Consider the following 13,369-nt stretch of genomic DNA (forward strand, 5'->3'; position numbering starts at 1 on the left):
TAAAATAACCCAGCACACTCGACACGAAATACAATACCACTCTTTATCTTAAAAAGTAAGGAGCATCCTGGGGTTAAGTACACAAAGCACCTAAGTCCTTCTGGTAGTTTAGTGTCAGTTCTACAAAGTAAGCTTTGGCTTCCTGGCACCAGGAAGGCTCAATCTTCTGGAAGTCTTCTGGAAGGTAGGTGAGGAGAGGGATCCAGCTGTCCTCCCTCCTCGGTCACAGTTACAGGGTGGCCTCGGGGCCGGAGAGGAGACATCAGTACATCCAAGGACTATTTACAGGTCTCTTTCTGGGGCACGACTGGATCACTTCAGGAATGCCACTTCTGGGATCTCACCCTTGGCCTTAGAGAAAACAAAAGGTCAGGAGAGCCAGGTGGCCTATGCCAGTGGTCCAAGCCTACTTGACCCTCTCGAAGGCCTGGAAGTCTCTTTTTGCCATCTGTTCCCAAATCTTACCTTGAGATGGGTAAAGGCCTGGGCAGATCTGGTGTAGTCCCAGTTGTTGTCCTGAAGGCACCTGGAGCAGGGTAAGAATAGGTACCTCCATTAGAACCAAAACGCAGTCACCCTGATCACTAAATGCCACTCCAACATCCATTCTATGGAAATACTCACCAACAACTGCATACATTCTTGCACCCTTTACACAAATGAAAAACTAGTAAAAATCCAAATGTCTATCAATGGTCTTCTGAATACAAAGAAATATTAAATAGCTAGCTATGTCTATTAAATAGCTAATAGAAATGAGACTAAGGTAAGTTTTATACTAATAGGGGAAGCTGTTCACGGGATAAGTAAAGTAAGTTGCAGAACAGTACCAAAAAGGGACTTCATTTTGACTTTAAATTGTTATGCTAATGTATGCACAGAGAAAATTTTTCTATGGACTTTTTTTTTAAGCAATAAAGTTCTGGCTTTAAAAATGTTAGGGGCACTCATTATTCACCACCAGCCCTACCTCAGTTTATTCCTATTCCTACACATGCCCAGTACTCACTTCTGGGACCACTCAAGGTTCATGCCAGACTGGGTAGAGAATGCCTGCAGCATTTCCTGCTGCTCTGGGGAGAGGGTGGGCACGGGGCTGGAGGAAGGTGTGGGTGCAGGCATGGCAAAGGCTCTTTGGATCTCATCAGGACTGGCATTCCGCACAAACAGCTCATCGTTTACGATGCACAACCTTGGGGACAAAAAGCACCTTAGACAGCTGGACAGACACACAGATAACCTCATGCTCCCAACATCATTTCTATTCTCACTTGACATTCAGATTCTTTCAATGCCCATGAGGTCCCTTTATCATTTACTGCCTTTCCCAAGGACTCCATGTACAGGATTATCTACCAAACACACTAGAATTATACATTCTCCCCCAACCCTCATTTATCTTCACAACAGACATAGGAAGTGAATACTGTTAAGCCACTTTTCAAATGAGGAAACTTGCCCTTAGCTAGAAGTGGTGGAGCCAGCATGAAAACCCCAGACAGCTGGACTCCAGAGCCAAGCCCGTCACCACTGTGTGACCTTCCTCTGATCCCCGCTTGCCTTTCTGAATGTCTGAAGATACCCAGGGGACTGACTCCACCCTCCCCAATTTTTACAGTGGTGGGCCATGGATTGGGACTGGGACCCCACGTGGTAAGTCAAACACTCACCCTGAATTGCTGGCAGGAACAGCAACAAACGTCCGGGTAAAGGCTCGCAAGGAGTCCCGAGACTTTCCATCCACTGCAATGGTAACAATGGTGACAACCCATCAGAGTCACTCAAGCTTTATGTTTTCAAACAGCTTCTCAAAGATCACGGTCTTCCTTGATACAAAGAACCCTAAGTGGGCCACACAGGGATGATTACGTGTGCACAGGGGAGCAGAGCGGGGAGGGGTGTCGGAGGTCAGGGAGAACAATAACAACAGCACTGTTATCCCACTAATAGAGTATTTGTGTGCCAGGCCCTGTGTCAAGCACTCCATAAATCACTTCATTTACTCCCCAGAGCACCACTATGGGATGACTTACTAACCCCCTTCCTTTTACAAATAAAGACTCAGGCTCAGAGGTGATGGAAATTAGGTCAGAGGACCAAAGTTGGGATGCAAGCTCAGACCTGCCTGACTCCTGTGTCCTTCTAATCCTCAGGCTTTTCCCACATCCCAGACAGGAAAGACAGGTGGAGAGGGTAGGCTTGGGGGCAGAATGGGAGAAGGAGGTCAGGGAAGAAGAGAGAAGAGAAGGTAGCTGGGGAGCCGAGAGTGCTGAGAATGACTATCTGGGAAAGGGACCACTCTGCGAACTCAGAACTCCAAAGATCCTCACCTTCTTTGAAGACTCCATTGACAGAAAAACACAGCAATGTGCTCTGAAAGAGAAGCAGCAGCATCAGGTACCATATAGGCTCCCAGCCAGACCCTCGGTCCTTCTTGCCTCTTAACTGCCCCTTCCCCAATTTCACGCTTCGGCCAAGGAAGAAGTAGGTGCTTACTGTCTGGGCGCTTATGTCTACCACAAAGGAATTGATGTCATGCTGAGTTTTGGGCAACTCATTGAGGAAGGCCACAACGTTGAGACGTGTGTGCTTCAGCAGCCGGAAACGCAGGGCTGTGGGAGTAGGAGAAGCCAAGGTTAGGAGCTGCCACACTCTGAGCCCAGACTGATTCCTTCCCATCCCCTTCTCCCGACCTGCCTGCTCACATCACACACTTACTAGGATCTTTAAGTTTCTTCACATTCCTGCTATCCTTGAAGTACTCGGCCAAGTTGCTTCTGGGGGAATAAGAGGAAAAGGAGCCAGTGGTCAGAGTGGTGTGGAAGCTGCCCGTGCTGGCCTGTATCTGCTGAGAAACTCTGGTCCTCAGCAGGTTCCGGGATGTGATACTCACCGGGCAGGATTCTGGGGGGTGAAAGGAATGCTCAGGGAACAGCAGGCCCCATCATGGTAGGCATCCAGGAGCCGCTGACGGTCTCCAGAGTCATACACCGCATAGTACCTATGAGGAAAACAAAAGGGAAGGTCTGAGCTTCACAATCTGGATCCACACAGGGACCAACAGCTCCCAAGAGTGAGTTGTGCTGGGGCTGGCCCACCTCTCCCCAGCCTCAGGGAACCCGAGATACTCACTGCTGCAGGAAATGCAGGACCAGACTCTTCAGGATCTCTGTTCCAAAATAGCTTCCCTGGAATCAAACCGATATTAGGACCATGTAACCAGGACTCTCCTTCCAACATGAATTCTAACTCTGTGCTCCCAATCGCCCCCCACCCCCACTCACCTTACAAGGTGGTAACGTTGTGGGGGCTTCAACATCAAAGGCAATTGGTGGGGGTAACTCATGGCCATCCTGCAGAAAGGAAGTGAAAGTGGACGATATAAACCAGAGAAAAAAGGCTGGATGAGTAATCAGATGGGAGAACTAAGAGTGAGGGGTCAGAGGTCAAGTAAAAAGGGAAAGGGTCTGTGAATCCCAATTGATGCAACTTGTGTCTACAGGTGTTTTTCTGGGAAGAATGATTATATTTTCAGTGACTGTGAAGCTGGGGAGATTCCAGCCAGAAGGATGTCAGATCTCACTGTTCTACCAGCCCTTCAACCCTCCCTTGAAGCTCCTCAATAAAATGGCTTGATTCTGCTCCCCCCCACCAAAAAAAAACCAAAACGATTATAGACTTTGTCATTCTCAAAGGGCTCCATGTCCCCAAATTAGTGATCATACAAACATGTTAGGCAAGACTTTGAGGGTGGGAGATGCTATGCTGCTCAGAAGAGGACAAAAAAATTTAGGTACTTACCAAGCGTAATAATTTGGGAAATCGCTCTCGAACGGCGCTGTCAAGAACGGGACAGAAGTGAGTGATGTTTCAGAGCCATCGTGCCTCCTGGGCTGCTCTAGGAGCAAATACACCAATGCCCGAGGGACAGCCCATCCCCTCCTGCTTGTCCTCTCACTCTTCCCCAGCCTCTGAGCTCCAGGAAAAATGGCCCCACTCCCCACCTCACCTGGGGCTCCCGGAAATGACTGCCTTGAAGGACAACTCTCTCTTCTCTCTGCCTGACTCTGAGCGCCAACAGGAGCAGCACTCCTAGCCCAGGCTTTAAGCCAGGACCTCCTTTCCCTCCCTGTCCCCCTTACCTTCCACCTACTCACCTGTGCAGCCCCAGGAGGAGGGAATGGGGTGGGAGCCCAGGGGCTCTGCTGCCTCAACAGGTATCCATCACTTCTGCCAGGTCTGGCCATGGCCAAGACCAGAACACACCACAGAAATGGCACAGGATGTTGTGGCAGGGAGATGAGCAAGGCAGGGTTCAGGAGGAGGGGAGGCCAAGGAAGAAGAGAGGGCAGGGGAGGAAAAGGAGAAGAGAGAGAAAAGGTAGGAGAGGAGGGGGCAAAGGAGAGATGGGGAAGATAGAGGCAAGGAGAGAGAAAAAGGAAAGAGAAAGCAAAGAAAAAGCGAAAGCACTACATGGCAAAGAGTCATTTAGAAAGAAGAACAACAAAGGGAAGAAGGCACCTGACACAGCCTTTTCTTTCAGCTCCCTTTTCCCTGTGGTCCAAGGAGGAAATGCGAAACAGATCCTTGCTGTGGTGAGAGGGCAGCTGCTATTGGCCAGGTCTCTGTCTGCCTCCTGGGTCCCGATCTGAGCTGGGCGTGGGAAGCAAAGCAGCCATGGGGGCAGGAGACCTCCCTCAGAAGGGGTGAGGATTCAGGCCCCTGCAAAGTTGGGGGGGTGAGGGTCTGTGCCCCACCTCTGTTGGCCCCCAAGTTCTCTCCTGATGGCCCCTCTGCGACTGTGCCTGTCTTAGGTTGTTCCTTCCCTGAGGAATCTTACCCGTCTCTGGCTAACCAGCCATCCTCCGGGGCCAAGCAGGGTGATGTGAGGTGTGCAAGTGAGGGAGGGGCAGCGCCCCCAGAGAGGGTCAGTTCTCTGTCTCCTCAGTAGCCTATGCCCCCATGGCCTCCACGCCCAGCACCTGCCTTGGGATTCCCTCGCCTGCTGGCGGGGCCCCGGCTCTGGTCACATGTCTTAGGGAACCCAGGTTTCTCCTCCAGGGAGGGCCCAGCTCACAGCTTTGGGCAAGAGAGACAGATTGAATGGCACCAGCCACCAGGAGGCCTCAACCTCAGCATGGGCAGGAAAGCCCAGGCAACAGCCTTGGGCAAGCAGATTGTGAGAAGAGAGCCCCTCTTGGCAAAAGGGCAAGAGGGGCAGTCACAGGTCAGAGGAGGGAAGGCCCATCAGCAGGAAGTCCCAGGGAGGGAGGGCTTTCTCTGCCCAGGGATACCAGGCTCTTGGCTCAAAGCAACTCCATGTATGGGGCATAACATACAAGACACCCCCTAGTCATGAGAGAAAACGGGAGATGCTCTTCTTGAAACAAAAGGGTAGGGAGAGTCTAGAAAAGGCTGTGTTCAGGAAGCAAGAAGAAAGGCCATAGAACCAGCAAACAGGCAGTCAGGTGAGAAGAAAGGAAAGGAGGCCTAGGGCAAAGCTGGGTGTCACAGACAGACAAAAGGGAGGAACACATGATCCTCCCCAAGGACAGGTGGTTCCAGCTCAGGGCTGCACATCTCCTGCAGACGGGCACTGGTCAGGGTACATCAGCTCAGCCTCCCAGGGGGTGAAGGTCCCCAGGAGGGGAGACAGAGGTTAAAACTGACCTGATGTAGCTGGACTGGTCTCGGAAGGTGTCACACAGGGTGTTTCGGTCAAGCCACAGCTCTTCTAACTTCAACCCTTTTATCTTGTCCAACTCCCGCTCAGACTTTAGCTGCAAAGGATAAGGAGAAAAGGCAGGGAAGTCACACTGGTAAAGAGAGCCAGCTAGATTCCCCCCACCCCCAACCCCCACCTCATCTCTTAAACGCCCTCCCTCACCTCTTGCTGCCACCAGGCAAGCTCTCTCCACCCTCTGCCCACCCCATTCAAAACACAACCAGGCTCTCAATCTCACCTCATTTCCAGAAAGATTTAGGATCTTTAGATTGGGTGATTTCTGCACAATGCTGGACAAGTCATCCAGCCTGTATAGCTTGTTATTGCTCAAGTTCAAGGACAATAGCTGTGGGGAGAGAAAAATGTAGAGGCAGCACCACCAGCAAGGGGATTAGAAACAAGCCCACCTCACAACTCCATCCTATCTATCTAGCCCACCCGGCTTCCTCCCATCTAGTGGGACAAAGGCCTCACCTCAGGGATGTTCTCTTCAATGATTCTCAGGGTAGCTGCCATACAGCTTCTACGATTTAGGACAACATCAATGTTCTGGGCCACCAAATCTTCAGGAAGGAAAGGGAAGTCTGAGAGGGTGTGCCCAGGCCAGTGTTCCCACCAAACCGTTCTCAAACATGTCCTGCCTGACAGACCCCCTCTGCCTCCACCAACCTAAGAATTACTGCTGTTGCCCGTACCTGGGTCTGAACGGAGGCCCTTGAGGTCAAGTGCTTGTTGGGAGCCATCGTATCGTTTGCTCATGATCAGCTACAGAGGAAGACAAAGGGTTCAGTTGTCACTGCAGCTGTGTGTGGGGGTGGGGTGGGGAGGGTGAGAACTGGTAGGACTTAGGTGGAAACACCATCCCTTGAGCCTGCCTCACCTTTAGCTGCTCTACTTGTTCGGGCTTTAGCTCATTCTGCACAGTATGTGGCGGAGGAGAGGAGTTGATGATGACAGATATCTGCAGGGAAGACACGCACAGGCAGGGTGAATTCCAGGGAGACCTAAGCCCCAGGACCAAGACCCGGTCCATGCCCTGCACACCAATCCCCACCCCCAACCAGGCCAGGCCCTTTACACACACCCTGCGGTTCTCCCGATCCAAAATCTTGTAGTTGACAGCCTTCAATGCAGAGGCAGTACTGGCGTCCTCAACAAAAAACTGGGCCCGTGTGTTTTCATAGTGAAACTGCAAGAGGAGAGAACAAGGGCATTGGACTTGGAGCCCAGAGCCCCCGGGCCAGCTGGTACCCCCACCCTCCTTGGTGCCCAGCCAGCCACTTGGGCCTTCTCTTACCTCAATGGGAGTGAAGGGGACACTGCACTTGCTCTGAATCATGCTCAGGAGCCATGCCTTGTCATATTTCCTGCCATAAGGAATCTAGGTGAGAGAAAGAGAAGAGAAGGGAACAACATGTAACTAATACTGAACAGCAGACACACTCTAGTGCTCCTTTTATATCATCTGCCAAGTTCTAAAAGACTTTCTGAAGAAACGGTCAATTGAAGGTTTTCTGGGGGGACTTCCCTGGTGGTCCAGTAGTTAAGACTCCTTGCTCCCAATGCAGGGGGCCCAGGTTTGACACCTGGTCAGGGATCTAGATCTCGCATGCTGCAACTAAGAGCCAGTGCAGCCAAATAATAATTTAAAAAAAAAAAGAAGAAGGTCTTCTGGGACTCCCCTGGTGGTCCAGTGGTTTGGACTTCGAGCTTCCACTGCTGGGGGCCCAGGTTCAGTTCCTGGTCAGGGAAACAAGAAGATCCCACAAGCCACGAGGTGTGGCAAGAAAAAAAAAAACAAAAAACAATTTTCTACTCAAGCCAAACACAACTCTTTAACCTCCTTCCTGTCCATTTATACTTATTATTCCTCAAAAGATTCAAACTGTCTGATTCTAACAGTTCTAAGACTTTTATCAGGTTATCATGTATAACCTGCCTGCCCTTCAGAGAACTCAAGGGACTCCCACCTCCATACCTGGCTTGAGTCCGATGGAGACACATGGAGGAGTTATTCCACGTCCCAACCACAGTTATCACATTTCCCTTCAGATGGCCTCCCCAACCTGCCTGTCCCCTTCTCCTTTTTTTTTTTTTTTTTATAAAGCTCTTTATTGAATATAATTGCTTTACACTGTTGTGCCAGTTTTGGCTGTACAACAAAGTGAATCAGCTGTATTTATACATTTATCCCCATATCCCCTCCCTCCTGCGCGACCCTCCCACCCTCCCTATCCCAGCCCTCTAAGTCATCACCCATCACCCTTCTCCTTTTCTGAACCTGCTCTTAGATGTTCTAAGATATTGATTCTCAGAAGAAAGAATGGTTACCTGATTGTGGAGTTAACAGCTGAGAAGACTGATTTTCAAATGTGAAAAGTAAACACCTTCACTCTGAGCCCAGCCCCCTAGCTCCCCTGCACCATGTACTTTCCAAGATACTCACAGTAATCTTAAACCAGTTCTTTGAGGTCCCATCCTGGCTGGTGCCAGCCCCTCCCCTCTCTGCAGGAGCTCGATCTCTCCCCACAGGCACGGTAATATGAATTCGAGTCCGCTCCTGCCAATTATCACCCCGGCGGTTCGGTCGTGCAGCGTAGGGGGTGCTGTGGAGAAGGAGAAAATAAAACATTCACAAAGGTTAGGCATGTCTTCTCAAAGACGTTCCTGCACTGTTATCAGGACCACAACTAAGACTGTTCAACCATTAAGTTGGTCCTGGCATTTCTCTCTTTCCCAGGTGGGAAGAAAAATCACATGGACAGTAAGAGGGTGACAGAAACGAGTGGGTCACTAAATTCAAACCAGACCAATTGGTTACTTACTATCGTACTCGGGGAACATCCTGGGCATCGCTCATTGCCACATCTCTGTCATCGTCCTCAGTGCGGGAAGACCGAATGCCAGAACCTCCTCTTCCAGACCTCCGGTTCCCCTCACCATACTTCCACCGGAAAGGGCCCCGGCCTTTCTTTCTTCTTTGAGGGAAATTAACTCGGTCATCGTGCTCTAGGGGTGGAAACAGAACATAAATTAAAAAATACATCACTGGAAAATATATCACTGGTTCAGCTACCTTGCTTGGCAATCACAGTATCCAGCACCCTGCACTAGCAGATGAGATACACAATCACTACAGAGACCACCTCCATGCAAACTCTTCTGCCTGTCCAGGGAAAGAACCCTTTCTGTGGGATGGCATCATCAGGGGAAAATGATTGGAAAACTGTGTAAAGTCTTTAGAAAAATGAAGCAGAAACTGGAACTACAGAAAGGAGAAGCAAAATGTGGAAGTGTGAGTGTCCCAAGTATAACTGTATTCAACTTGGACCCCCCCAAAGTTACCTGAAGTCTGCTTCTCAGCCTCTCAAATCTACTTAATTCCACTCGAAAAATTTTTTTAACATTTTATTTTATATTGGAGTATAGGTGATTAACAACGTTGTGTTATTTCCAGCTGTACAACAAAGTGATTCAGTTATACACATTTATGTATCTATTCTTTGTCAAATTCTTTTCCCAATTAGGTTGTTACAGGATATTGAGCAGAGGTCCCTGTGCTATACAGTAGGTCCTTGTTGGTTATCCATTTTAAATACAGCAGTGTGTACATGTCAATTCCAAACTCCCTAACTATCCCTCCTCCCCACCCTTCCCCCGGTAACCATAAGTTCATTCTCTAAGTCAACCCCCACTCAAAATGTGATCAGTGACCTCTCACATCTCGGAAAGCCAATCACAATCATTACATCAGCTTTCAGTAAACAATACTTCTTTTGCCTATATAGCACAAATGTTAGTTACAAATATGACCAATTTAAGGGCTTCTTTTAAGTCTTGTTCTCTCCTCAAAAAACTAAAAACAGAACTACCATATGATCCAGCAATTCCACTCCTGGTTATATATCCACAAAAAAAACAAAAAATACTAATTCAAGAAGATACATGCATAAATTAGGAGGCTGGGATTAAAATATATATATATACTACTATATATAAAACAGATAATCAATAAGGCCCTACTATATAGCACACGGAATTATACTCAATACTCTGTAATAACCTATATGGAAAAAGAATCTGAAAAATAGATATATGTATAACTAAATCACATTACTGTACACCTGAAACTAACACATTGTAAATGAACTATACTCCAATATGCTCATAAAATAATTTTTTAAAAAGAAAGAAAAACATCAAAACTAAGAAAAAGAGAAGAATACATATGACCATTTTTTAAAAAAAATTTTTATTGGAGTATAGTTGCTTTACAATGTTGTGTTAGTTTCTACTGCCAGCAAAGTGAGTCAGCTATACATATACATATATCCCCTCTTTTTTGGACTTCCTTCCCATTTTGGTTACCACAGAGCACTGAGTAGAGTTCCCTGTGCTATACCATACGAGATTCACTTGTGTTCAGGGTGGGGAAAAAAAAAAAGATACATGTATCCCAATGTTCACAGCAGCACTATTTGCAGTGGCCAAGACATGGAAGCAACCCAAGTGTCCATCAGGAGACTAACTGATAAAGTAATATTCTGTTGTGTGTGTGTACACACACACATACACACACAACAGGATATTACTCATCCTAAAAAAGAAAGAAATCTTTGCCACTGCAACAATATGAATGGACTTGGAGGGCATTGTGCTTTAGTGAAATAAGTCAGACAGAAAAAGACAAATACTGTATGATATCACTTATACGTGGAATCTAAAAAATAAAACACATATTTAGCAAAACAGAAACAAACTCACGGATATAGATAACAAACTAGTGGTTACCACTGGGGAGAGGGAAGGGGGAGAGGCAAGATAAAGTTACGAGATTAACAGATACAAACTACTAACTATAAAATGGGTAAGCAACAAGGATATACTGCACAGCATAGGGAGTGACAGCCACTACTTTGTAGTAACTTTTAATGGAATATGATCTACCAAAATACTGAATCACTATGTCATACACCTGAAACTAACATAACATTGTAAATCAGCTTTACTAAAAAAACTAACTAAATAAATAAGTCTTGTTCTCAAACTGCCATTCTGAAGTGAATGTGTAAGTGTGAGTGACCCAAGTGTTACTGACCACTACTCAGACTCCTTGAAAATCACCTGAAATCAGCGTTCTGTCAGCCCACCCAAAACTACTTAATCCCAAGGTGATCTCTCTCACATCTCGGAAAACCAATTACAGTGATTACATTAGCTTTCAGTAAACAATACTTCTTTTGCCTATATAGTGCAAACATTGGTTACAAATATGACCGATTTCAGGGGTTCTTTTAAAAGTCTTATTCTCAAACTGCCACTGTGAAGTTCAGGGAGTGAGCTCTCTGTTTCCTTGGTCAGAAATGCCTCTTAACTCAGAAGACAACTCCTAAATTCAGGTTCTAGTGGCAGCTGGGGTGCTTCACTAAGGGTCCTCGAATGCTCTCCTGGAATATGATCCTCTGAATCCTGGTGTGTAGGAATGGCTTCTTAAGAAAAAAAAAAAAGACCCATGATTCCCCAGAACGGTCTATCCAATGCGTAGTACTCTGCAAACAATGAACCTCAAGAAAAATAATAAATGAATAGAAGGCGCAGCTAACACTCATTGAGAACGTTCTCCATTGCCAGGCACTATACTCCAGGCACTCGACACGAACGATCTCGTTTTAACGCACACACGGAGACAAACTCAGGAGGTAGGTACTGTTTCTATCCTCAGTGAAGGGGGTGGAAAATCAGGCCTGAGTGTTTAACTCACCAAGATTGGCATAGCCAATTTAGGATTGAAACCTCGGCTGTCGTGTGCTCCAAACCACTACTCTGGACTAAAACCTAAAGCAGTGTTCGGACTAGAACCTCGAGTTAGTGTGTAGGTCTAAAATATTAAGCCAAAGCCGCGGAGGGTGGGGGAGGGGGCAAGACCGACTGGACGCGGGGTAGAAAATAGGGCACCGGCAGCCCAAGAGCAGGGCACTGACTCACAATTAAAGAGTCTGGACGCCAAACTGAACTGACAGGCATCAGCCACCCATTAAGTTCAAAGGAGTCTTCGTCACCCCACTGCCGAGCCACCGGCTTCGAGCCGCAGGGGCTCGCAACGCCAGGATTCCGGAGTCAACAAGCCGGGCACCCACCCTCGAGTTCAGCCAGGCCCCGGGGCTGCCTCACCCCGGGCCCGCGCCGCACATCGCCTCTCCCCGCGGCCGCCGGGCCCCTCGCGGCCTCACGCCCCGGCACTGCGGCCTAGGCCGGCGCTGCCCAGCTGAACCCAGATCGCCCCGCTCCCCGACTCGAGGGCCGGCACTGACCGTTGTATGACTTCCCCTCGTCCGCCATGGCACAGCGAGAAACAGGGGCGGGCTCTGTCTCGGGCCGCAACCCAGCCAAACGTCCGGACGTCCAGGCGCTCCAGGCCGAAGTGCTCCTACCCCAGGCGCCACAGCATTTATGGGGCGAGCGCGCCGCGCGCCGCCGACGTCTCACGGTGATAGGCGGAGCCGCTGGGAGACGCGCGTGCGCATTCGATGAACAGACGCGCCGGGGGCGGGACTTGGCGCTGCACGCCCAGCCCAGGACCTGAGCTCGCGAAAGCCGGGAGTTCGCCCTGGCCCCTGCTTTCCTTGGTCCGCAGCTAGGCAAAGAGCTGGCCGCTACAGTCCAGGACTCCAAGAGGAACGGGGAAGAGGGACCACAAGAAGGGCTTCCGAGGAATGGGCGGCCAGGGCCTTGGAGCGGAAGGGACCACTTATAGACCCCTAGGGGTATCCAGCCAGGGCTTGAGTCTCAGCTCAGCCCAGCCCTTTGCCATCTGCAGATCTATGCCTCGCTTTCCTCGCCTATAAAATGAAATAGGAAACTAGAAGGTAAGCTCCAAGAGAGCAGGGACTTGACTAAATTCATGGCTTTTTTTCTCTAGCACCTGGCTCAGTACCATACCTAACACGTGGCAGGAACTCAACAAATATTTATGAAACAAACTTCTGATCTGTGCACTTCCCCCAAGAAGAGTTGCCGAGTCAAATGAGCAAAACTGCATTTGTCGGGGTTTGGTCGTCTTCGACAGACCACCCCACCTACCACAGATGTGCTGTGCTAAACCCACAGGGTGTGTCAACAGGGCAGTGAAGATGCAAGCAAGACCACCCCCTGAACACAGGCCAAGGGGAGAGGAAATATTAAAATGCCAGACCTAGGAAAGCCCTGGGCTCTCCTAGACGCTGCCACCGCCACCCCCACCCCCCGCCAGCCCCGCAAAGTACCATGGCCAGCCCAGTGTATGGCGATTGTCGTTGCTATGGCTTGAGCTTCCTTTGGGGTGTGTGAAAGGGGGGAACTCCAGTGACCTCAGAATGAGGTGGTTGTGGGTCTTGGTCAGGACTGACAAGCATATTGACCTCCCTGGAGGGCAGATATTCCAGGCAGGTCTCTACTTCATTCTCTCTTCATTGGATTTGGTGAGGGGCTTGGAGAGGACCAAGAGCCTCAGCTGGAGCTGGGAACAAATTCTTTTCTTCACCTTTCACTCCTGGCAGCAGGCAAAACTCCTGCTTCATCTGGCCCAAGGAAAATGTGGGGCCAGCAGGCTGGAGGATGCAGATGAAACAGGTCCAAATACTTCTGGAGATGGTCCTGGAAGTTGCC

General features: G+C 49.0%; 1 protein-coding gene across 1 annotated transcript; it reads right to left on the reverse strand.

Moving 5' to 3' along the window:
• Positions 1–29: 29 nt before the first annotated feature.
• On the reverse strand, positions 30–12,440 carry NXF1 (nuclear RNA export factor 1). The gene is made up of 21 exons (XM_057727385.1): positions 12,037–12,440; positions 8,551–8,734; positions 8,172–8,331; positions 7,023–7,106; positions 6,810–6,914; positions 6,606–6,686; positions 6,421–6,490; positions 6,200–6,288; positions 5,964–6,071; positions 5,671–5,780; positions 3,802–3,838; positions 3,285–3,353; positions 3,133–3,188; positions 2,894–3,001; positions 2,719–2,777; positions 2,497–2,612; positions 2,331–2,373; positions 1,671–1,743; positions 1,010–1,192; positions 466–526; positions 30–351 (listed from the first exon to the last, which is right to left on the reverse strand). The coding sequence occupies exons 1-21, from the start codon at positions 12,062–12,064 to the stop codon at positions 313–315; spliced, it is 1,863 nt and encodes a 620-aa protein (XP_057583368.1). The 5' UTR covers positions 12,065–12,440; the 3' UTR covers positions 30–312.
• Between the last annotated feature and the right edge of the window lie 929 nt (positions 12,441–13,369).

This window comes from Hippopotamus amphibius, chromosome 3 (genome assembly GCF_030028045.1).
Source record: "Hippopotamus amphibius kiboko isolate mHipAmp2 chromosome 3, mHipAmp2.hap2, whole genome shotgun sequence".
NCBI lineage: Eukaryota > Metazoa > Chordata > Mammalia > Artiodactyla > Hippopotamidae > Hippopotamus > Hippopotamus amphibius.